The sequence below is a fragment of the Phacochoerus africanus genome, chromosome 8 (assembly GCF_016906955.1).
Source record: "Phacochoerus africanus isolate WHEZ1 chromosome 8, ROS_Pafr_v1, whole genome shotgun sequence".
Lineage (NCBI taxonomy): Eukaryota > Metazoa > Chordata > Mammalia > Artiodactyla > Suidae > Phacochoerus > Phacochoerus africanus.
Genome location: NC_062551.1, coordinates 54241974 through 54263739, shown reverse-complemented (window position 1 = coordinate 54263739; position 21766 = coordinate 54241974). Strand labels below are relative to the sequence as shown.

Below are 21766 nucleotides of genomic sequence, written 5' to 3'. Positions count from 1 at the left end.
CACCTCTAAATGCTTCAGCATGTCTCCTAAGAATAATGGCATCCTCTGCCCAACAACACAGCTATTTTCACCTCTTAGAAAGTTTATCCAGCCCCTATTCAGATTTTCCCAGTTGACCCATGAGAACTCTATCTTAATCTGAAATAGGAGCCAGTCAATGTTCACGCGTTTATTTGGTTATCATGTCTCTTTCGTCTCTTTAATATAGAATAGACACACACACACACCACACACACACACACACACATTGCGTTATGTTGTTGTTTTCCCCCGAGTTTGGTGTGCAGTCCTATGCCCTGCATTCTGGCTTTGTCTGATTATTTCCTCGTGGAATTTAGTTCGTTCCACTATCCCCATTTTGCCCATAAACTGGAAATTGAGTCTAAAGGTTTTCATAGACTGATATTGAACATTTTTGGCGAACATTACTCGGGTGATACTGCAGACTTCGTATTACATCATGTCTGGTATTTCATCACATCTGGAAGTGCCTGATGTCAGATGGTCCTGGTATTATGATGCTGAGTTAGTCACCTGGTCAGGGTGCCAGCTACCAGATCTCTCCTGGCAAAGGTACATATTCTTCTTGGTAATCTGAGCAGTGGGACTTTGCTACTGTTCCCAAGCTCCTCTTATCCTGGTTGTAGCAGCCATTGCGGATCCTTGCCTGAATAAAGTGTTCCATGAGAGAGAGGGCAGATTTTATTGGAAATGAAATAGGAAGTTACTAATGGGTTTTGATCAAGAGACGGACAGACCTAATTTGCATTCTTTAAAAAAAAAAGAACAGGAATTCCCGTCATTGGCTCAGTGGTTAACGAATCCAACTAGGAACCATGAGGTTGTGGGTTCGATCCGTGGCCTTGCTCAGTGGGTTCAGGATCTGGCATTGCCATGAGCTGTGGTATAGGTTGCAGACGCGGCTTGGATCCCATGTTGCTGTGGCTCTGGCATAGGCTGGCGGCTACAGCTCTGATTAGACTCCTAGCCTGGGAACCTCCATATGCGGCGGGAAAGGCCCTAAAAAAGACCAAAAAAAATGAAATAAAATATAGGGAGTTCCCATCGTGGTGCAGTGGTTAACGAATCCGACTAGGAACCATGAGGTTGTGGGTTCAATCCCTGCCCTTGCTCAGTGGGTTAACGATCCGGCGTTGCCATGAGCTGTGGTGTAGGTTGCAGATGCGACTCGGATCCCGCGTTGCTGTGGCTCTGGCATAGGCTGGCAGCTACAGCTCCGATTAGACCCCTAGCCTGGGAACCTCCCATATGCCGCAGGAGCGGCCCAAGAAATAGCAAAAAGACAAAAAAAAAAAAAGAAAGAAAGAAAGAAAGAAAGAAAATAGAAAGAAAGGAAGAAAGAACATTAGTGGAATATTGGTGAGATTCAAATAAGGTCTGTAACATTATTTGCTATTTTATTTTTATTTTTTTTGGCTTTTTGGGGCCGCACCCACAGCATATGGAGGTTCCCAGGCTAGGGGTTGAATCAGAGCTGTAGCTCCCAGACGATGTAGATCCCAGTAGACTTTCAGCCTACACCACAGCTCACGGCAACACCGGATCCTTAACCCACCGAAGCCAGGGATCGAACCTGCATCCTCATGGATGCTATTCAAATTGGTTTCCACTGAGCCACAATGGGAACTCCACATTATTGGTTAATAGTACTATACCATTGTTAATTTCCTGACAAATAATTGTACTATGGTTATGTAAGGAGTTGGCATTGGCAGAAGCTGGGCGAAGGATTTGTGGGAAAATTGTACTACTTTTTGCCACCTGTCTGTCACTCTGAAATGATTTCAAAATAACAAGCTTAAAGAAAAAATTTTAATGACGCTAATCCTCCATTAATAATAATAATCCTCTCTCCCAGATTTGTAGACTAAGCAGCTGGCTGATTGATGGCGCCAATGGTTTAGAGAGGGAAGCCAAGGGAAGAGTGGGATTGTTGAGGAGTTCTGGGTTTGGACATGTCAGAGATGTCTGTTTGGGAGTTCCTGTCATGGCTCAGTGGTAATGAACCTGGCTAGTATCCATGAGGATGTGGGTTCAATCCCTGGCCTCGCTCAGTGGTTTAAGGATCGGTATTGCTGTGAGCTGTGGTGTATGTTGCAGGCACAGCTTGGATCCTGCATTGCTAGGGGGCTTAGGTTTTTGTTGTGTCATGGGCTGGCAGCTGCAGCTGCAGCTCTGATTGGACCCCTAGCCTGGGAACCTCCATATGCCACAGGCGCTGCCCTAAAAAGACAAAAACCCCCCAAACCGGAGGTGTCTGTTTGCCACTCAGATGGAGCTGTGGAGTTGAAAGTTGGAAGATACGGCAATCATGGAAGAGCTTGTGACTGGAGACCTACATTTGGGAGTCACTGGAAGAGAGATGGTATTTGAAGCCATGTAACTGGATCAGCTCAGCTAAGAGAAGAGAGAAGATGGAGAAGGGAAGAAGTCTAAGGACCAAGTCCTAAGACCCATCAGAATCCAGATAAAGCAGGGAGACTGCAGAGGAGACAGAGTAGGCATGATGGCAAATGTAGGGGGGAAATCAGGAAGCCAAGAAGGCAAGTGCTTCAAGGAGGAGACAGTATCAAGATATGGAAGCAACCTAAGCTGCCATCAACAGATGCATGGATAGAGACAGTGTGATCTGGGAGTTCCCGTTTGGGCTCAGCAGGTTAAGAACCCGACTAGCATCCATGAGGATGTGGGTTCGATTCCTGGCCTCCCTCAGTGGGTTAAGGATTCGGCATTGCCACGAGCTGCTGCCTAGGTCTCCGATCCACTGATGGGATCCCACATGGCTGTGGCTGTGGCATAGGCCAGCGGCTGTAGCTCCAATTCAACTCTTAGCCTGGAATCTCCCATATGGTGCAGGTGCAGTCTTTAAAAAAAAAAAAAAAAAAAAGTGTTGGGAGTTCCTGTCATAGCTCCATGGGTTAAGGATCCAGTGTTGCCGTGATCGGTAGTGTAGGTCGCAGACGCGGCTTGGATCCCATGTTGCTGAGGAGTGGCGTATAGGCCAGCAGCCACAGGTCCAATTCGACCCCTAGCCTGGGAACTTCCATATGCCGCAGGTGCGGCCCTAAAAAAAAAAAAAAAGAAAATCTTCCATGAAGGAGGGGGAGTGGCCAGAAGGGAAAAGAATGATTGGGCGGGGGGCCAGGCCTGCAGCAAGTCGAAGTTCCAGGCCAGGGATCACTGAACCCGAGTCATAGCAGCAACCTGAGCCGCAGCAGTGACCACACCAGATGCTTAACTCGCTGAGCCACCAAGGAACTCCAGGGGTGAGTTCTTTAAGGAGGGCTGGGAACAGGTGTTCATGGATAAGCTTGAGCTTCAAAGGAGCTGAGGGAGGAAGAACTGCCTGGAAGGGGCAAGAAGGAGCACCCATCTTGAGGCTCAGAGGGTGTAAGAGATAGGGCTGCTGGGAGGAGGAGGAGGAGGAGGAGGAGGAGGGATCACTTCACACCGGGAGTTCAGAAACCCACAAAGAGGGGCCTCTGTGGGCTCTGAGAATGGGGAGAAAGAAGAGGGAGAAGAAAGGACACAGGGGCCAGAGAGAAGGGGAAAGAAAAAAACCAGAGAGATGTGGGGACAGAGGCCCAGACACAGGGAGGGCCAAAGACCATGAAAGAGAGGGACACAAACACAGAGACGGGGACACCAAAATCCGTATGGATGATTACATTGCATCTCAGACTGTAGACAGGAAGAGAAAGTGCCAGAATTCCTAGGGAGTTGAAACCTTTAGTGTCGCTCTCTACTCTCTCCAGCAGAGGGCGCGCGGGGCCTCATTTCCAGTAGTCCCAGTGACCAAGCCCCATCACTTCCCCCAAAGCGCATCCGATGGCTCTATTTTTACGCAGTGTCATAGGACACCGGTGGCTGGAAGGCCATCGTCTGTCTGTCCTTCGGTCCCTTCGAGTGACCCTGCGGCTTCTCCCAAGCCCACCCCTTTCCTGTTCCTGGCAGGCCCAGCCTCCTTTTGCACTATTCAGGGCTACAGCTCAGGCCTTGCTAGTTCTCGGAAAATCTGGCAGAGTATCTAAGTGGAGACCCTGGGGGGAGACCCGAGCGAGGGGACCGGGTGTGTGTGTAGGGAGGCGAGACGCGCGCGCGGGGGAGGGGGGGGGAAACATGCTCGTGGTTTGCAGCTGCTGGAGCGTCCCCAGTTTAGGGCAACCACCAGGACAGCGGCAGAGCCAACCTAGAGTGCCAGACAGAGAAAGATTCAGAGATACGACTCCAAGACCCCAAGTCATCCAGAAGCCCGGAGACAGAGAAATACAGAGAAAGACGCAAAGGGGAGCCCCGAAAATCCAGGGGCAGAGACAGAGAGCTAAGGCATAATGAGAGAAGAGTCCCAGTCAGAGGGGAGAGACAGAGACCAAGGGAGACGAGAGATAAACAGAGACAGACAGACAAGAATTAAAACGAAGACGAAGATCTGGAAAGACTAAGACTAGAGAAATCACCAGACACAGATGACCCTACAACGGCAAAATTCTGCTACATGACCCATAGAGATAGAGATAGATTTCTGAGATCAGAGATACAGAACGACACAAAACGAAGATAAAGCCAGTCGCAGGGACAAACAAGAGAAGGAGGTGGGAATTTGTGACTGCAATAGATAACTCGTTAAGAAATAGACGAGACACGCACACGGAAACTCGGAGAGTCGAAGGACAGAGATCCTAAGCGGCAGACAGAGGAAAAGGGGGCCCGAAGAAGGGATGGACCCAGAGAAAGCGCAGCGCGGCAGCGGCTGGGGGTGGGGGGTAGGTGGGAGGGCGGGCACCCCAGCAGAGGGCGCGCCGCCGCTCTCTGCCCCGCGGGGGTCACGGCGCCCCCTCCCCCGCGCCCTGGCCGCACGGCTGGGCTATTTTTACGCGTGGACATCGGACACCAGGCTGGGGCGGCGGCGGCGGCCGAGGCGGGGCCGGGCCGGGCCGGGTCGGGCGTCGGGGCCACACGTCCGCCCGCGGGTCGCCGGGGCAGCGCGCGCCATGGAGCCGTGCGGCTGCTGCGAGCGGCTGGTGCTCAACGTGGCGGGGCTGCGTTTCGAGACCCGGGCGCGCACGCTGGGCCGCTTCCCCGACACGCTGCTCGGGGACCCGGTGCGCCGCAGCCGCTTCTATGACGGCACGCGCCGCGAGTACTTCTTCGACCGGCACCGGCCCAGCTTCGACGCGGTGCTCTACTACTACCAGTCGGGCGGGCGGCTGCGGCGGCCAGCGCACGTGCCGCTCGACGTCTTCCTGGAGGAGGTGGCCTTCTACGGGCTGGGCGCTGCGGCGCTAGCGCGCCTGCGCGAGGACGAGGGCTGCCCCTTGCCATCCGAGCGTCCCCTGCCCCGCCGCGCCTTCGCGCGCCAGCTCTGGCTGCTCTTCGAGTTCCCCGAGAGCTCGCAGGCCGCGCGCGTGCTCGCCGTCGTCTCCGTGCTCGTCATCCTCGTCTCCATCGTCGTCTTCTGCCTGGAGACGCTGCCGGACTTCCGCAATGACCGTGACAGCCCGGGGCTCGCTGCTGTTGCAGCTGCTGCTGGCCCGGTGAGGGGGCGGGGCCTGGGTGGAGAGGCGGGGCTTGGGAGGAGCTGGATGGGATCCACGGGGTCCTGGCCAATCAAAAGGTGGAGTAGGGGCAATGGGAGGCGGGGCCCATCGGGAAGGTGGGGCCTTGCTGTGGGTGGGCAAGGGATTGGGCACCTAGGGAGAAGGACCTGGCCCATCACTGGTGAGGAAGGGGCGTTGAGAGGCTCTACCGTTAAAGGCTAGGTTGGAGGCCCCGGAAGTCATAGCTTCATGGAGTGGGGCCTGAGGATCTGAACAGGAGCATCTGACTTATGAGAAGATATGGTAGGTGAGAAACCAAGCTTGTGAAGGGCCAGGAGCACAGGAAGACAGGTGTACTCAGAAGTCAAAACTGGAGTTCCCATCATGGCTCAGTGGTTAACGAATCCGACTAGGAACCATGAGGCTGCAGGTTCGATCCCTGGCCATGCTCAGCGGGTTAAGGATCTGGCGTTGCTGTGAGCTGTAGGTCGCAGACGCGGCTCGGATCCCGCGTTGCTGTGGCTCTGGCGTAGGCCAGTGGCTACAGCTCTGACTAGACCCCTAGCCTGGAAACCAACCTCCATATGCTGCGGGAGTGGCCCTAGAAAAAAGGCAAGAAAAAAAAAAAGAAATCAAAACTGAGGAGTTCCCATTGTGGCACAGCAGAAAAGAAGCCGACTAGTAACCATGAGGTTGTGGGTTCGATCCCTGGCATCGCTCAGTGGGTTAAAGATCTGGCATTGCTGTGAGCTGTGGTGTAGGTCGCAGATGGTCGGATCCTGCATTGCTGTGGCATAGGCCGGCAGCTGTAGCTCCCATTTGACCCCTAGCGTATCCCGTGGGTGCAGGAAAAAAAAAGGCAAAGGAAAAAAAATCAGGGAGTTCCCCTTGTGGCACAGTGAAAACGAATCCGACGAGTGATCATGACGTTGCGGGTTCGATCCCTGCCCTCGCGCTCAGTGGTTTAAGGATCTGGCGTTGCCATGAGCTGTAGGTCCCAGATGCAGCTGGTATCCTGTGTTGGCTGTGACCGTGGCGTAGACCAGCAGCTATAACTCCGATTCGACCCCTAGCCTGGGAACTTCCATATGCCCCAAGTGCCACCCTAAGAAAAGAAAAAAAAAAAATTCAAAACTGAGCTGTAAGGAGATACTGAAACATCGGGGGGGGGGTGGTCTCTGCGGGTGGAGTTAACCAATAGGAAGGATGGGCTGGAGGCACGGAGAGCTGGGGACAGGGAAGGAGGGCTGGAGAAGGAGGAATCCATTTATCATAGAGTGGAACTAAGGGCAGTGAGAGGATGGGCCCGGGATTTAGCATAAAGATAAGGTGGATTCGGGCTGGGTTTGCGGAGGGCGGGGCACTGGGGAGTAGGGCCAGGGCTGAGACCCTCCCCATCTGGAAATTCAACGCTGGGAGCAAGATGATGGGAGGGAAAAGGTTGAGCCCCTCAGGCATCACTTCAGGAGGCCCTGTCAGTGAAGATCGGGGACCCTAAAGTCAGCCTTCCAGGGAGGATCCCTGGGGTCCTGGGAGGGAGTCTGTGACAGCTGGATCACTGGGGTTCTGGGGGCAGCAGCTATTGACCAACTTTTAAAGAAATGGTTGGGAGCTGCCTGGTGGCTCAGTGGCTTAAGGATCAAGCGTTGTCACCGCTGTGGCTCGAGTTCAATCCCTGGCCCAGGAGTTTCTGCATGCTGTGGGTATGGCCAAAAAAAAAAAAAAAAGTAGTTGAATATTTAAACAACAAATATGGCCATTCCAGTGTGTCTCAGCCCTGGCATGGTCCTCCCTGAACCCCTTCCTCCCTGCAGTTCCCAGCCCGGCTGAACAGCTCCAGCCCAGTGCCTGGACCCCCACCTCGCTTGCCCTTCGATGACCCGTTCTTTGTGGTGGAGACATTATGCATCTGTTGGTTTTCCTTCGAGCTGCTGGTGCGCCTGGCCACCTGCCCAAGCAAGGCAGCCTTCTTCAAGAACGTGATGAACCTCATCGATTTCGTGGCTATTCTGCCCTACTTCGTGGCACTGGGTACCGAGCTGGCCCGGCAGCGGGGGGTGGGACAGCCAGCCATGTCATTGGCCATCCTGCGCGTCATCCGACTGGTACGTGTCTTCCGCATCTTCAAGCTGTCCCGGCATTCAAAGGGCCTGCAGATCTTGGGCCAGACCTTACGGGCCTCCATGCGCGAGCTGGGCCTCCTCATCTTCTTCCTCTTCATCGGCGTGGTCCTCTTCTCCAGCGCAGTCTACTTTGCTGAGGTCGACCGGGCAGACTCACATTTCACCAGCATCCCCGAGTCCTTCTGGTGGGCCGTGGTAACTATGACCACAGTTGGCTATGGAGACATGGCGCCCGTCACTGTGGGTGGCAAGATAGTGGGCTCTCTGTGCGCCATCGCCGGCGTGCTGACCATTTCCCTGCCTGTGCCGGTCATTGTCTCCAACTTCAGCTACTTTTACCACCGGGAGACAGATGACGAAGAGGCTGGGATGTACAGCCATGTGGACACGCAGCCCTGCGGCCCACTGGAGGGCAAGGTCAATGGCGGATTGGTGGATGGCGAGGTGCCTGAGCTCCCACCTCCACTCTGGGCCCCCCCCGGGAAACACATGGTCACCGAAGTGTGAGGGACAGTTGAGGTCTGCAGGACTTCATACTTCCTCGGAGGGAGGGAGGGAGGGAGGGATGGAGGGAGGGAAGGGCAGAAGGGAAAGTCGGGGGGAGGGCGCTGAGTTTAGGAAGGACTAAGTGAAGTCAGGAAACACAAGGTCTTGTTGGCTCTTGAGTTGTGGTTGGGTAGTTCCTGCAGGTACCTACTTCGGTGACAGTGAACGGCAGTGGGTTATGCCCAGTTGAGGGGGAGGCTCCATTGGTCTGTATTGCATTGGATGGTGCAAAGCTTATGGAGTCTGCTGGGGTGGCCTTGAGGTAGGTTTGCTCACACAGTTTTGTGAGTTTCTAAGTTCCGCGTTGGGTTGGGTTGGGTTGCAAGTCAAGTGAGTCTTGTCCAATTGCCTTGTGCAGGATTCTGTGGTTTTAGGAGTCCCCTAGGGCCATGTCGGATCAAATAAGATGGTCACGCATGGCATTGTTGGCACTGATTTTGTGTTCATGCATGGTGTTGTGGAGTTGAGATGTTGGAAACTGCGTGGCTTTGTGATTCTTCTAGGGCCATGTTATTTTAGGTTCTGTGAACTTGTGAGTCATGTAGAAATACGAAGAGTCGAGTGAGAGAACGCGAGCTGTCTAGGTCACATTAGGTTAAGCTGGGTTGGAATGTATAACCGTAGGAGTCTTTCAGTGTTCCGTTGTGTTGAAATGTGCAGGGTTATGTGGCTGGAAGCTTTTCGGGGCCATGTTGAGTCGAGTCGTAATGAGTTGTCTAACCAGGTGAGTCTCGTACGGCCAGTTCAGTTGGCTCATCCCACGGTTTGAGTTTCGTGGGGCCCTACTGAGTTGAGTTACCGTTACATCAAGGTGTGTCATTGAGTCCTGTCACTGAGTCGGACCGTATCTGTGAGCTCCATAGGGCCATGTTGGTTTGTTTTGCATTTAGCGGTAGCACCAGTACCCAAGGATAACAGCACTGGGGAGGAATCATGTATCAAGGAGTGGATGTGGTGTGTGGACTCTGGGAGACCCATGGAACTGGCTTGTCCCGTGTCATGACACTCGGGACGGGGCTAGGTTCTGTATCCGTAGATTCAGCTGTTGACACAGAAGGCTTCTGGGTGAACTAGGATGACGGAGATGCCCCTTCCATTCACCCCTCACCTGCTTCGTTTTGACATTCAAACCCCTTCTGTGTGGGTCTTCCCCTAGGGCTTTGCTTCCAGACACGGAGATCAGAGCCACAAGGGAAGGGGGAGGCTGGAGGAACTGCTCTGTCCAGACATGACAGGGGTCGGGGGGGACAGAAACCCAAAGGAGGGGGGCAGAGCGCCAGGGAGGGACCCTGAGAGACCCCGAGAAAGAAGGACAGAAACCCAAAGAGGGAGCAAAGACCTAGAGAGAGGGGAAGACAGAGACCCAGAGGGAGAGGGACAGAGACCCAGAGTTGGAAAGAGACCAGAGCACCCCGAGAAAGAGAACTAAAAAAAGAAAAAGCCAGGGAGTTCCCGTTGAGGCTTAGGAGGTTAAGACCCTGACAAGTATCCATGAGGATGTGGGTTTAATCCCTGACCTCGCTCAGTGGGTTAAGGATCCTGCGTTGCCGTGAGCTGTGGTGTGAGTCGTAGAAGCGGTTCAGACCCTGCGTTGTTGTGGCTGTGGTGTAAGCCGGAAGCTGCAGCAGCTCCCATTCGACCCCTAGCCTGGGAACCTCCATATGCCACAGGCACGGTCCTAAAAAACAAAACAAAACAAAACAAAAAAAAGGAGAGAGAGAGAGAAAAGAAAAAGGCGGGAAAAAGTCAGTGCCCCTGAATCAGAGAGAGACACACGACACACAGTCTATTCCATGGAATCACAAAGGGATTCCCAGGCAGGGTGTGCCACCCCACCCTCCCGCAGCTCAACAAGTCCCTAAGACAAGCTACGGGGCCCACTCTCTTTCCCTGGGGGGAGACCAGCATCTTAGAGCATGGGAGTGGCTTCCCAAGGTCGCGTGGCAGGTGCCGGGGTGGGGGTGGGGCAGGACTGTGGGCCAGCTGCCTGACCCCACATGGCCCCACCAGCCTGCTGGTAGGCACGGGACCTCCCGAGTCCCACAGTCTCGTTTCTCGCAGATGAGGAAACAGGCTCAGAGGGGAGGGTGTCACCTGAGGTCACAAAGCGAAACCTTTTCAGAGGTCTTTCTGTGCTAAAAGGGCATATTTGGCGGAGGATGTGGAGGGGAGCGGTGAAATCCCTAACACATGTCCGGCTTCTTATGCGCCAGGTATCATTCAAAGTACTTGTATTAATTTATTAAAATCCGTTCAGTGGTTTACAGAGAGTTGTTATTTTTAGCTCTAATTCCTGCTTTTCTTTTCTGGTCAAGTGAAATCTTACTTAGAGCCACCAGTGTGGAGTTCCTGCCGTGGCGCAGCGGAAACGAATCCGACTAGGAACCATGAGCTTGCAGGTTCGATCCCTGGCCTCACTCAGTGGGTTAAGGATCGGCGTTGCCGTGAGCTGTGGTGTAGGTCGCAGACCGGCTCAGATCTGGTGTTGCTGTGGCTGTGGTGTAGGCCGGCAGCTGTAGCTCTGATCAGACCCCTAGCTTTGGAACCTCCATATGCTGAGGGTGTGGCCCTAAAAAAGCAAAAAAAAGAAAAAGAAAAAAAGAAAGAAATTCAGCTTGGAACCCCTGATTTAATCCACCACCTTTTTTATACAGAGAGATGAAGGTACAGATTGTGGGAAGCGTTTGGTAAAGGTCAAAAATAATATAACCTTTAAATAATATAACACTTCTCCCCGAAATGGAGAGAACGACACATTTGGATATAGAAACGGAGACGTTTGGAGACAGACCCCCCTCTCAGCGACAGACACTGAGGCAGAGTCTGAGAGGCAGGCACAGAGCCCAGCACCGGGACCCAGATAGGATGAGGCCGTCCAGGGAGGAACTGCAACACGGAGAGAGGACAGGGGCACCCAAGGGGAGGAGGGAGAGCAGGAGAGGAGAGGCAGCAGCCTGGGAGGGGGTGAGAGACACGCGGCAGGACCGAGACCCAAGGAGGGGGACGAGACCAGAGATCTAAAGAAGAGGCAAAGACAGGGACGCAGACAGGGGGGGGGCAGAGACCCAGGAAGAGGGGGACAGAGACCCAGACAGAGGGGGGCAGAGACCCAGACAGAGAGGGACAGAGACCCGGACAGAGGGGGACAGGGCTCTAGACAGAGGGCGCAGAGACCCAGACAGAGGGGGACAGAGCTCTAGACAGAGGGGGACAGAGATCCAGACAGAGGGGGGCAGAGACCCAGGAAGAGGGGGACAGAGACCCAGATGGAGGGAGGCAGAGACCCAGACAGAGGGGGACAGAGACCCAGACAGAGGGGGACAGAGACCCAGACAGAGGGGGGCAGAGACCCAGACAGTGGGAGAGAGAAACCTAGACAGAGCGGGACAGGGATCTAGACAGAGGGGGACAAAGACTTAGACAGAGGGGGACAGAGACCCTGACAGAGGGGGGCAGGGATCCAGATGGGGGCGGGGGGGGGGACACAGAGACCCAAGGAGAGAGGAGGGGACAGAAATTTTTTCCCATTTACTCTTCTTTGAACACTCACCCCCACTGCCCCTTCAGAGGCTGGAAGTTCCACAGAGTTCCTCTGGTAGGGGGTGGGGCATGTGGGGTGCTCAGGGATGGGGGGCATGGAGAATTCAGGAAAGTGACCTGAGTGGACACTCAAAGACTGGGAGGCGCCCGTCCCCCACGGCCAATAAACAACTGCTGCCGCCTTCTATGTAGCCTTGGCGGGCACTGGGGAGAGGTGAGGGGAACACCCTAACCCGGGGACACCCTTCCTGCCACCTTGCCATGCTATATTTAGGCTGAAGGAGGGGTAGGGATGAGCCTGCCCCCCCCCCCAAGGCAGTGTCAGCTTTCCTGCTGAAAATAGCTGCAGGGGGAGAGGTGAAGGGCCAGCTCCCCTCTGATCTGCTTCTGTCTTAAGGTCTCTCTTTCTCCGGGTCTCTGTCCCGCTTGTGGGATTCTGTCCCCTTTTCTGGGGCTGCGTGTCTGGATCCGTGTCTCGCTCTGTCTCTCTCCCTCTCGGGTCTCTGTCTCCCTCTTTGTCTGGAAATCTGTCCCCCTTTTCCCTTATCTCTCTGCCTTCCCCCGCATCTCCCTTCAGCTGTCACTTTGCACGTTCTTCCTCGAAGCAGGTCATTCTGTTGCCATGTCACCTCTTTGTCTACCTCGGGGCCCTAGATACCTTGAGTTTCTTTTATCTGAACTCAGGACGAGCCCCTCTCCCCAGTCCCCACCCAGGAAATTCCAGCAGAGAGGGCTGCTGTGGGAGAGCCCCCCACATCCCGGCTCCTCCTGGGGCGCGTCGGGCCTTATCGCTGCCCGAGCCCAGCTGGTTAATGTCTGGCTCGGAGCTCTTGGGAGAGTCGGGGATGAGCGCTGAGGGTGGGAATCTGCCCGGGATTGACACTTCACTGGCAAAAGAACGCAAAGGAATCTCAGGCCCAGACTCCTGGGTGTGAGAGAGGAGGGGGCTGGGGGGCTGCGCTCCCTGGGGCGGAGGGGGGAGGGGGCTGGGGGTCCAGCCAGACTCCTGGGGCGGAGGGAGGAGGGGGCTGGGGACCCGGACTCCTGGGTCGGAGGGAGGAGGGGGGGCTGGCGCCTGGCCTCCTGGGACTGAGGCGGACCGAGGGCTGAGCGAGCCAGGCCCGGCTTCCGAGGTCCCGGCACGCGTGTGGGAGGCGGGATCCCCCGGCCCCTCCTCCGCCGTCGGGCGCCGCCCCGCCCCCGCCCCCGACCCGGGCCCTCCGGAGCTTGTGCAGCGAGGAGCCGGCGGGCGAGCGGGCGTCCCTGCAGCCAGCGAGCAGGAGCAGGAGGAGGAGGAGGAGGAGGAGCCGCCGCCGCGCCGGGGGCAGCCGGGGGAACCGAGGAGGGCGCCCCAGGTAAGAGGCTCCGCGCCTCCTCCCCCGGGATGCGGGTGTCCGGGTCGCCCGGCCCCCGGGTGGGGAGGGGCGGGGGCGGGGCCGCGGGGGCGGGGCTTGGCGGAGGAAACTGAGGCAGGAGGGAGGTGTCCCCGCTGGACAGCCGGTCACCCGCGGCGCGGTCTCCGGCGTCCGGGCTCCCAAGTTTAACTTTCTGCGGGAGGACGGGCCTGGGAGTCCGTGTTTCTGCCTACCTGGGAAGGACGGGCTTGAATCCAGAACTCCGGGATCTGAAGGAGGAGGGCACTGGGGGGCTGGACCCCTGGGTCTGGGGAAGAGGGATTTAGGGGCCTGGACTCCTGCATCTGAGGGAGGGAGCTGGGGGCCTGGGCTCCTGAAGGAAGAGGCGGCCGGGGCCCCCGGGGCTCTTGGGTCGGAGGGAGGAGGGGGCGAGAGCCTGGACGCCTAAGGGTGGAGGCAGCTGGGGCCCCGGACTCCCGATCTTAGCCGGGAGTCGGGTCTCCCGATCTAAGAACAGAAGCAGCCGGGAACCCGGACTCCCGGTTCTGCTTGGGTCAGTGAGTGGCCCTCTTCACACTTCCGCCTTCCCCGGTTCCCCATCTCCCAGCCGGGGCAGGCAGCCACTCCAGGTATGTGCAGCAGAAATCTTGGACGGGCCCTGGCCTGTCCTGTGAGGAGAGAACATTCCAGCAAGCAGCCTCCGGGGACCCAGGGCTTCTTAAGTGTGGGCCCTCAGGGACCCGGGTGTCCAGGCCGGCTCCGCCCCCGCCCCGTCTGAGAGATGAATGGGCCTAGGAGGCTGTAATCTTTTCCAGCCTCCATCCTCAGCGTCTCCCCTCGGCGCTCCTCCCCCCATCTGCTTTCTATCCAGGAGCCATCACCTGAGCAGGGCAGGGGCCTCTGGGAGGGGGGTGCAGCCTTGAGTCTGGGTACCCTCTGCTTTAAGAGGAACACCCACAAGGGGACCTTTCAGGGGTTCAGGCCCCCTCCCCCACTTGCCTCTGTAACCTGCCTGTTCCCTTCTTCCCCTAGGTGGTTGCCCCCTCCGTCTCCTGGGATGTCAGGAAGGAGGGGGCCACCTGTGTCCCCCACAGGGGCCCCCCGGAGCCCGGGGGCCCCCAGCCCTGGAGCTCGGAGGCGGAGGAGGTGCTGACAGGTCTGGTAACCACCCGCCGCCGCTTTTCAGTCCTCTCCAGGCCACCCTGTCCCAGAACCCACAGGCTTGCAGAATGTTCGAGAGAAATGGCAACATCCAAGCCCCGCCCCCTGCCAGCATCTCCAGGCCTTGGGTCGTTTTCACGGACAGGGAAACCAAAGCCCCACCTGAGAGGAAGTGTCTTACCTTCTTAGTGGCCGTTTTAAGCTGAACGTGGGTCTCCCTGGGATTCTGGGACTTGATCTTTCTCAGAATTTTGGAACCTCAAACCTCCTCCAGGCTGCCGGGCTTAGGGTTCCTGGAAGCTAGAGAGAGGCAGGATGGCAGAGTAGAGTGGCCTGGACAGGCTGAGAGTCCCATCTCTGGCATTCGCTGGCTGTGTGACCTGAGGCAAGCCATGAACCTCTCTGAGCCTGTATGTTAGCGCTTATTGGCCATTCTCAATAATGGAAGAAGAATTAGCATGAATCTGAAAGTGGGGCGTTATCGAAGTCCTAGAATACCGGGCTCCAATACAAGGGCCTCCCCGTGATGGTGGCACGCAGGTCCCCCTGGAGTTCCCTTCGGTCCCTCCACTAAGCTATCTTCCTCTCTAACTGCAGGTTCCCTCTCTGTATCCTCAGGTGCTCAGCGAGATGCTCCCCCACCCCTCAGGCTCCCTCCCCATCCTCCTACTTTTCCTCCTTCCCAGTGTCCCCATGGAGCCCTACCCCCCGCCCTCACCACTGCCCCCATTTCCAGCCGCAGAATGGGACCTCTTGTCGCCCCGAGTAGCCCTGTCCAGGGGTACCCCCGCGGGGCCTCCCCTGCTCTTCCTGCTGGAGGCTGGGGCCTTTGGGGAGCCAGCTGGCAGCCCGGCCAACCGCAGTCGGCGGGGGGTGAGCGAGACAGCACCAGCAAGTCGCCGGGGAGAGCTGGCCGTGTGTGATGCAGTCAGTGGCTGGGTGACAGACCGCCGGACTGCCGTGGACCTGCGTGGGCGTGAGGTGGAGGTGCTGGGCGAGGTGCCTGCGGCTGGTGGCAGTCCCCTTCGCCAGTACTTCTTTGAAACCCGCTGCAAGGCTGACAGCACTGGGGAGGACGGCCCCGGTGGGGGTGGAGGGGGCTGCCGGGGCGTGGACCGGAGGCACTGGGTGTCTGAATGTAAGGCCAAGCAGTCCTACGTGCGGGCATTGACTGCTGATGCCCAGGGCCGTGTGGGCTGGCGATGGATTCGAATTGACACCGCCTGCGTCTGCACCCTCCTCAGCCGGACTGGCCGGGCCTGAGGCCTATGCCCAGGCACTGGGCAGGCAGAAGAAGAAGAGAGCTGGATGCTGAGAGACCTCAGGGGTGGCCTGGCTGCTGTGGGCCTCCGTTTGGGAACTTGGCAAATGGTCACAAAAATCACAGCTCTCTGATTTTGAGAGCTTACTCTGGGCAAGATAGATTGTGAAACCCACCGGGGTTTTGAAGGATGAATAGGAGTTCTCCTGGATGAACTTGAGGATGAGGATGATAGCCATTATTTTCTGAGCGCCTACTGTTTATCAGCTCTAATACACAACTTGTCAGATCAATGCTGGTGGATTTGACCATTGGAGCCCCTCAGCTTCTAAATTGCTGACCATGTGATCTGAGAGCCCACCACCTTGCCCACCATGGAGAGAGTGTCAAGAAGTTTATGGGGCAAGGTCTCGTCACGGCGCAGAGGAAATGAATCCAACTAGGAGGTTGCAGGTTCGATCCGTGGCCTTGCTCTGTGGGTTAAGGATCCGGTGTTGCTGTGAGCTGTGGTATAGGTCGAAGACTTGGCTTGGATCCCACGTTGCTGTGGCTGTTGTGTAGGGTGGCAGCTACAGCTCCAATTTGACCCCTAGCCTGGGAACTTCCATGTGCCACTGGTGTAGGCCTAAAAAGACAAAAAAAAAAAAAAAAGTCTGTGGGGGATGGAGTTCCTGCTGTGGCACAACAGGATCGATGGCATCTTGGGAGCGCTGGGAAGCAGGTTTGATTCCCTGCCCAGGACTGCAGCTTAGATCGAGACTGCATCTCGAATCTGATCCCTGGCCCAGGAACTCCATATCCTGTGGGGTGGCCAAAAGAAGGAAAAAAAAGAACAAGCGTGTGGGGGATGGAGTTCCCTGCTGGTACAGCAGGTTAAGGATCTTGCATTATCACTTCTGTGGCTCAGGTCACTGTGATCCCTGGCCCAGGAACTTCCACATGCTATGGGTGCAGCCAAAATATTTAAGAAAAAAGAAGAAGGAGTTCCTGTCATGGTGCAGTGGTTAACAAATCCGACTAGGAACCATGAGGTTGTGGGTTTGATCCCTGGCCTTGCTCAGTGGATTAAGGATCTGGCATTGCCGTGGGCTGTGGTGTAGGTTGCAGACGCAGCTCGGATCCCGCATTGCTGTGGCTCTGGCATAGGCCGGTGGCTACAGCTCCGATTGGACCCCTAGCCTGGGAACCTCCATATGCCACAGGAGCGGCCCTAGAAAAGGAAAAAAGACAAAAAAAAAAAGAGAGAGAGAGAGAGAGAGAAAAGAAGAAGTGTGTGTGGGAGCATAAAAGCTGGAACACATAACCAGCTAGTTGAGAGCTGTTTGAATGAGAAATCTTATTGGTCAGATGGGGCAAGTGTTGGCTTAGAATGTTCTGTTTTGAGGGAATGAGCTACTTGTCACAGTAGGTATACAAACAAGGTTGAATGATAGAAGATCAGGATGCTTAAGAGTTTGGCCCTGGTGGGGAGTTGGAGTCAGGTTTCTATCCCTCTTCGCTGTCCCAACCTTTGCCCTCTGCTAGGAAAGAAATCGCCCTTACTGTTGTCCACCTTGCGTAGGGCATAAGGTTTTGACCAACTGGCCTGCCCCCTGGCTTCGGTTAGGGGTGACTTGAAAACCGATCAGCTTAGAGTGAGCCAGAAAATTCCAGCAGATGTGGCCCCGAACGCCTGAATGAGGGGGTCCGAGGGGGTCGGGCGGACCCTGGACTGGGCTGCAGAAGCCAGCCTCAGTTTTCCCTGTCTGAAGAATGGGTTTGTGGGTCAAACTAAGGGAGGCTGAGGAGAGAGAGGCTTTATCCAAAATGGTTTTAAAGTGAGGAAGTGATGAGAGGTCAAGGGTAGACTCATGCCCCTTCATATGTATATGTCTATGCAGCCTCATGCCTTTGCCAATGAATCCAAACACACACTTTCTCTCTCTTTTGTCTTTTGTTTTTTATCTCTGTCTTCTCTGTCTGTGGTTCCCACTCCCTTTCTTTTCTTTTCTTTCTTTCTTTTTTCTTTTGTCTTTTTGCCTTTTCTAGGGCTGCACCCGAGGTATATGGAGGTTCCCAGGCTAGGCGTCTAATAGCTGTAGCCACCAGCCTACACCATAGCCACAGCCACGCGGGATCTGAGCCATGTCTGCGACCTACACCACAGCTCACGGCAATGCCAGATCCTTAACCCACTCAGCAAGGCCAGGGATTGAACCTGAAACCTCATGGTTCCTCATCGGATTCGATAACCACTGAGCCACGACGGGAACTCCCCCACTCCTTTCTTCCTCTCTCTCTCTTTGTTTTGGCCATGCCTGTGGCATGTGGAAGTTTCCCAGGTCAGGGATTGAACCCGGGCCATACCAGTGACCCAGGCCGCTGTGGTGACAGTGCCGGATCCTTAACCCACACGCCACAAGGGAACTCCCCGACTCTTCTCTACCACCTCCTTTTCTGTCTCCATTCCCATCTTCCCATCATCTCTGGGTCAGTAGCTCTCTTTCTGTCCCTGTCTCTCACTCACTGTCTCTCACCCCTTCTTTTATCTATTTCTTTCTCATTCATCAACGTTCTTTCCACACCCCTGTCCTTTTTGCTAAGTATTTCCCTGTGGGTCCCTCCTCCGCCCACCCCCATACCCAGGTGGAAGTTTTCAGCCAAATCAAAGGCAGGCAGGCCAGAAGAAGCCGAAAGGGACTCCTTCAGCACATACCGGGAGGGAGGCCGAGCGGGGGGATGTCTGGAAATCGTTACCCACCCCCTCACCACCCCCATCCGCCGCCGCCGAGGTGGGCTGAACTGGCAGAGGGAGGAGGTGGCCCAGAGCACTGGGACCCTATAGAAAAGGGGGATGTTTCTGGTGGATTCCCTGATGTTCTGGGTGACTCCGCCCTTCCTCACACTCTCTTCCTTTATTTCTGGGTCTCTGTCTCCCCTATCCTTGGGGGGGGGGGGTTCTCTGTATCTCAAACTCTCTATACTCTGAGTTTCTATTTTTCCCTGCCCTCCCCCCTTCCTGCTGTCCTCTTCCTCTAGCCACCCCCCCCCACCCCGTCTCGCTTTTTCTCTGAGTTTTTGTGCCTCTTTTGAGGTCTCTACTCATTCGTCTCTCAAAGTCCCAGTCCCTCAGTGCCTGGATCTCTTTCTCACTAGAGTGAGATCTAGCCATCCACATGCCTGCAGGCCCTGCAATTGGCTAGGCTCCGTGTGGGCGGGTTCTGTCACCCCGGGCAACGGCAACAACAAGCCGGCTTGTCCTAGGCTCTGGGGCGGGGCTGGGACCATGGCGGGTCGGACCCTAGCTCTGCGCTATGGTCCTCCGCAGTCCCCCGTCTCCGAGACCGAGGTGTCTGGATCCTGGCCCAACTGGCATCTCACCAGCAGTGGCGTCGCCCACCACTTCATCCCGCCTGTGCCCTTTCCCCCGCCCACTGTGCAGGTGAGAGGAGCACAGGCTCTTGGTCAAGAAGAGTCTGGGAGCCCAGTCTGAAGAAGGGGCCTGGGATTCCAGAAAGGAGCTGAGAGAAAAGGGGATTGGGGCTTGACTCCTGACTGACCGAAGAAGGGGATCCTAGGGTCTTGGGTCTGAGAGGGGAGGGGTCGGGTAACCCGGATGCCTGAAACTGGAGGGAGGAAAGGAGACTGACTGGGGGAGATCGCGGCTCGTGGGCCAGACTCCCGAATCCTTTAAGCCTACGTCCCCCACCTTCCGCCCAGTGCACGGTCACAGAGCCCCTGCCCCCGGCCCCAAAACAGGATTTGCATATCTGGGCTTTCGACGAGGTCATCAGCAGATGGGAGACAACCTCGGGCTCAGCTTACACGCCCAAGACCCTCGGCGGGCCATACGCGCAGCCGAAGGCCCCAGAACCTGCGGACCCCACGCGGGCTGTGGGGATCAAGGATTTGGGGGAAAAAGTAAAGTTCGGCGATGCCCCGGTCCGCGGTAGACAGGAGTGGGGTCACATTGGAGTTCCGTGCGCCCTCACGTTGGGTCCCTGCGTCGCCTTCCCGCAGCTCAGACACCAGGGCTGGCGCCTCCCTCGGATCACAAAGCACCAGTGCAGTGAGGCCAGGGCGCAGTACACCGGCTGGCCCGGCCTGGACGGGCCTACAACCTTCCATATCGGGCCCCAGCCCCCAGAGCTTGCGGACCACCACCGCGGGGGCCCTTCCCAGGTAGAGAAGACCGAGCTGGCGGGTCCGGCAGAACGTGGAGCGTCTGGGGCGGGGTCAAGGGCGCTCCGAGTCTGGGGACGGGACAGAGACCCGGAGGCAGGAGTCAGAAAGAATTTTGCTTCTGGGAGTGTCTAAAGCGTCTGGGGCCGAATCAGGGGGGCACATAGCCTGGGGGCGGGGCTTTGGACCTGTTGAGGCGGGGCCAGAAGGAGGGAACTGGAAACCCGAAATCGCCGCTCTGAGGCTGGGGGCGCAACTAGTAAATTCTGGGGTGGGTCTAGGAGGCACTTCTGAGGCTGGGGGGCAGAGCTAAGCAGTCGACTGTGTGTGGGCAGAGCTTGAATATTCCGAGACTAGTTTGGGGACGGGAGGCGGGGGTCGGCTTTCTCCTTCCGGCAAGGAAGGCAGTGGCTTATTCCAGTAGCGGGACCGGAAAGATTTGAATCTGGAAGCGGAGCGGGTTAGGATCTTTTTTTTTTTCTTTGATGTTTGGGGGCTTGGCTTTGCGTTCGATGACGGACAGAACGTATTTGGATTTTGGAAGTGAGGTTCGTAAAGGTTCCGATTTGGGGAGCGAATCTGAAGTGCCCCGGCAATGCGATTGGTCAGGAAGGGTTCTGATCTGGCGGCAGCCGTCAGCGCCTGGTGCAGGACTGTAGACTGTAGAGCCGAAAGAAGAGTTCTCAGTCTGGGACACAGGGCATGGGACGGGGGTGTGAAACTTTTCTTGCTCATCTCTCCTCCCCGGTCCTCCTCAGGCTCTCATCCCCTGGACGAAGAACCCCGAGCTGAGCGGCCGGCCTTTCGCAGCATCTGATCAGGGCATCCTGGACTGCCATCAGCTCTATATGACCACTTCCGCTCGGGACTTCCGAACCTACTCGAAGTGAGCCTAGGTCCTCACTTGGGACCGTCCCCTGCACAGCCCCACCCCCCGCTCCCCCCCGCCTAGGCTAGTGGGTCGCCGGGCCGCCTGGTGTGGACTCCCCTTCTCTGACTCAGTAGTCTCCACTTTCGGCTCCTGCACACTCAGAAGTTCGGACCTCTGCCCCTATCTCTTTTAGAGCCCTAGGATCCTTAGTCTCAACTCTCAGGAACAAAAAGGGCCCAAGAGGGAGTTTGGGATCTGGGGGTGTGGCCCTCAGGGTCTAGGGAGGGCCTCGTTTGGTATTTGGGTCCCCAGATACTTCTTTCAAGGATGCGAAAGTCCCAGATTTCAGGTCCTTGAATACCTCGAGGACCCAGGAATCCAGGCTAGGAGTCCCCAGTCCCTACAAATGTATCCTAGCCTCGAATCGCAGAAGTTCAGCAGCCTCCTCAGGACCCGGGGTCTAAACCTCAGCCTGGTCCAGAGGATCCAGCTGTGCCCTACCTATCCTGCCTCCACCCCGACTCCCAACAGGAAGGAGTTGTCAGGATACCCTCGCAAGGACTCGCTGACCTACTGGAGCTTCAAGGAGACGCCCCAGGCCTGGGGCCACGGCCCAAAGCAGCCGTCCTATCCGTATTCCTCTTGGCCACCCGGGCCGCCGAAAACCCGCGTGCCCCGCGCCCGCCCAGTGATGCCCGCCGTGCCGCACCGCGGGGCGCAGTCTCTGGCTCAGGAATCCTACGGCCCCCCGCTGCACCCACTCCGCCGGCTCGACCGTTTCTGCCCGCTGAAGCTCCCTTGGGGAGGCCCCCACTGCAAGCCCGTGTCAGGCATTTACACCGTGCCGCAAGCCTACGGCACCGAGAACTCCAACTACGGCAGCTTGAAGCCGGCGCTCGTCTGAGCGGGCGGGGCCGGCCGGGCCCCATACCCGCCCCCAAGCGGAGGCGGAGCCGAGCCTGGCCCGCCGCTACTGGGGCCACACTGGGCGGGGTCAAGATCGCGATCCCCGCCCTCCACGTGGGGAGGGGACAGCGTTCGGGACCCGCCCACTGAGGCCCTGGCCCACTCAGTTGCAGGGGCGGGACTGAACCTGGAACCTGTACTCTGGGGCTGTGGGGATCGGGAGGGCCGCACCCTCTGCGGCAGAGCTTATTTTAGTGACTGAGTTAAATACCCTAAACCACGCT

The 21766-nt window shown here is 56.8% G+C and overlaps 3 protein-coding genes across 6 annotated transcripts; all 3 read left to right on the top strand.

Annotated features, from left to right (window-relative positions):
* The first annotated feature begins 4885 nt into the window (after positions 1 to 4885).
* Positions 4886 to 9701, top strand: KCNA7 (potassium voltage-gated channel subfamily A member 7). The gene is made up of 2 exons (XM_047789991.1): positions 4886 to 5555; positions 7373 to 9701. The coding sequence occupies exons 1-2, from the start codon at positions 5013 to 5015 to the stop codon at positions 8186 to 8188; spliced, it is 1359 nt and encodes a 452-aa protein (XP_047645947.1). The 5' UTR covers positions 4886 to 5012; the 3' UTR covers positions 8189 to 9701.
* Positions 9702 to 12911: 3210 nt separating this feature from the next.
* NTF4 (neurotrophin 4) lies at positions 12912 to 15837 on the top strand. 2 transcript variants are annotated; one of them, XM_047789998.1, is made up of 3 exons: positions 12913 to 13122; positions 14155 to 14278; positions 14902 to 15837. In XM_047789998.1, exon 3 carries the CDS (start codon positions 14914 to 14916, stop codon positions 15544 to 15546), a length of 633 nt encoding a protein of 210 aa, XP_047645954.1. In that variant the 5' UTR covers positions 12913 to 13122; positions 14155 to 14278; positions 14902 to 14913; the 3' UTR covers positions 15547 to 15837. The 2 variants fall into 2 exon arrangements, with proteins under 2 accessions (XP_047645955.1, XP_047645954.1); XM_047789999.1 differs by having other exon boundaries at positions 12912 to 13122; positions 14155 to 15837.
* A 2030-nt stretch (positions 15838 to 17867) lies between these two features.
* On the top strand, positions 17868 to 21495 carry LOC125132573 (uncharacterized). Of its 3 annotated transcripts, none has more exons than XM_047789996.1 (5): positions 17868 to 18965; positions 19283 to 19444; positions 19544 to 19705; positions 20464 to 20591; positions 21108 to 21495. In XM_047789996.1, exons 1-5 carry the CDS (start codon positions 18810 to 18812, stop codon positions 21478 to 21480), a joined length of 981 nt encoding a protein of 326 aa, XP_047645952.1. In that variant the 5' UTR covers positions 17868 to 18809; the 3' UTR covers positions 21481 to 21495. The 3 variants fall into 3 exon arrangements, with proteins under 3 accessions (XP_047645952.1, XP_047645953.1, XP_047645951.1); XM_047789995.1 differs by having other exon boundaries at positions 17870 to 18965; positions 19244 to 19444; XM_047789997.1 differs by lacking the exon at positions 19283 to 19444.
* Positions 21496 to 21766: the final 271 nt, after the last annotated feature.

Bases quoted from the DNA above. Each gene is read 5' to 3' on its own strand.
- LOC125132573 (XM_047789995.1), top strand. From the start codon at position 18,810: ATGGCGGGTCGGACCCTAGCTCTGCGCTATGGTCCTCCGCAGTCCCCC. The intron at 19,445-19,543 runs GTAAAGTTCGGC...GCCTTCCCGCAG, and splicing joins TCAAGGATTTGGGGGAAAAA to CTCAGACACCAGGGCTGGCG. The intron at 19,706-20,463 runs GTAGAGAAGACC...GGTCCTCCTCAG, and splicing joins ACCGCGGGGGCCCTTCCCAG to GCTCTCATCCCCTGGACGAA.
- NTF4 (XM_047789999.1), top strand. From the start codon at position 14,914: ATGCTCCCCCACCCCTCAGGCTCCCTCCCCATCCTCCTACTTTTCCTC.
- KCNA7 (XM_047789991.1), top strand. From the start codon at position 5,013: ATGGAGCCGTGCGGCTGCTGCGAGCGGCTGGTGCTCAACGTGGCGGGG. The intron at 5,556-7,372 runs GTGAGGGGGCGG...TCCTCCCTGCAG, and splicing joins TTGCAGCTGCTGCTGGCCCG to TTCCCAGCCCGGCTGAACAG.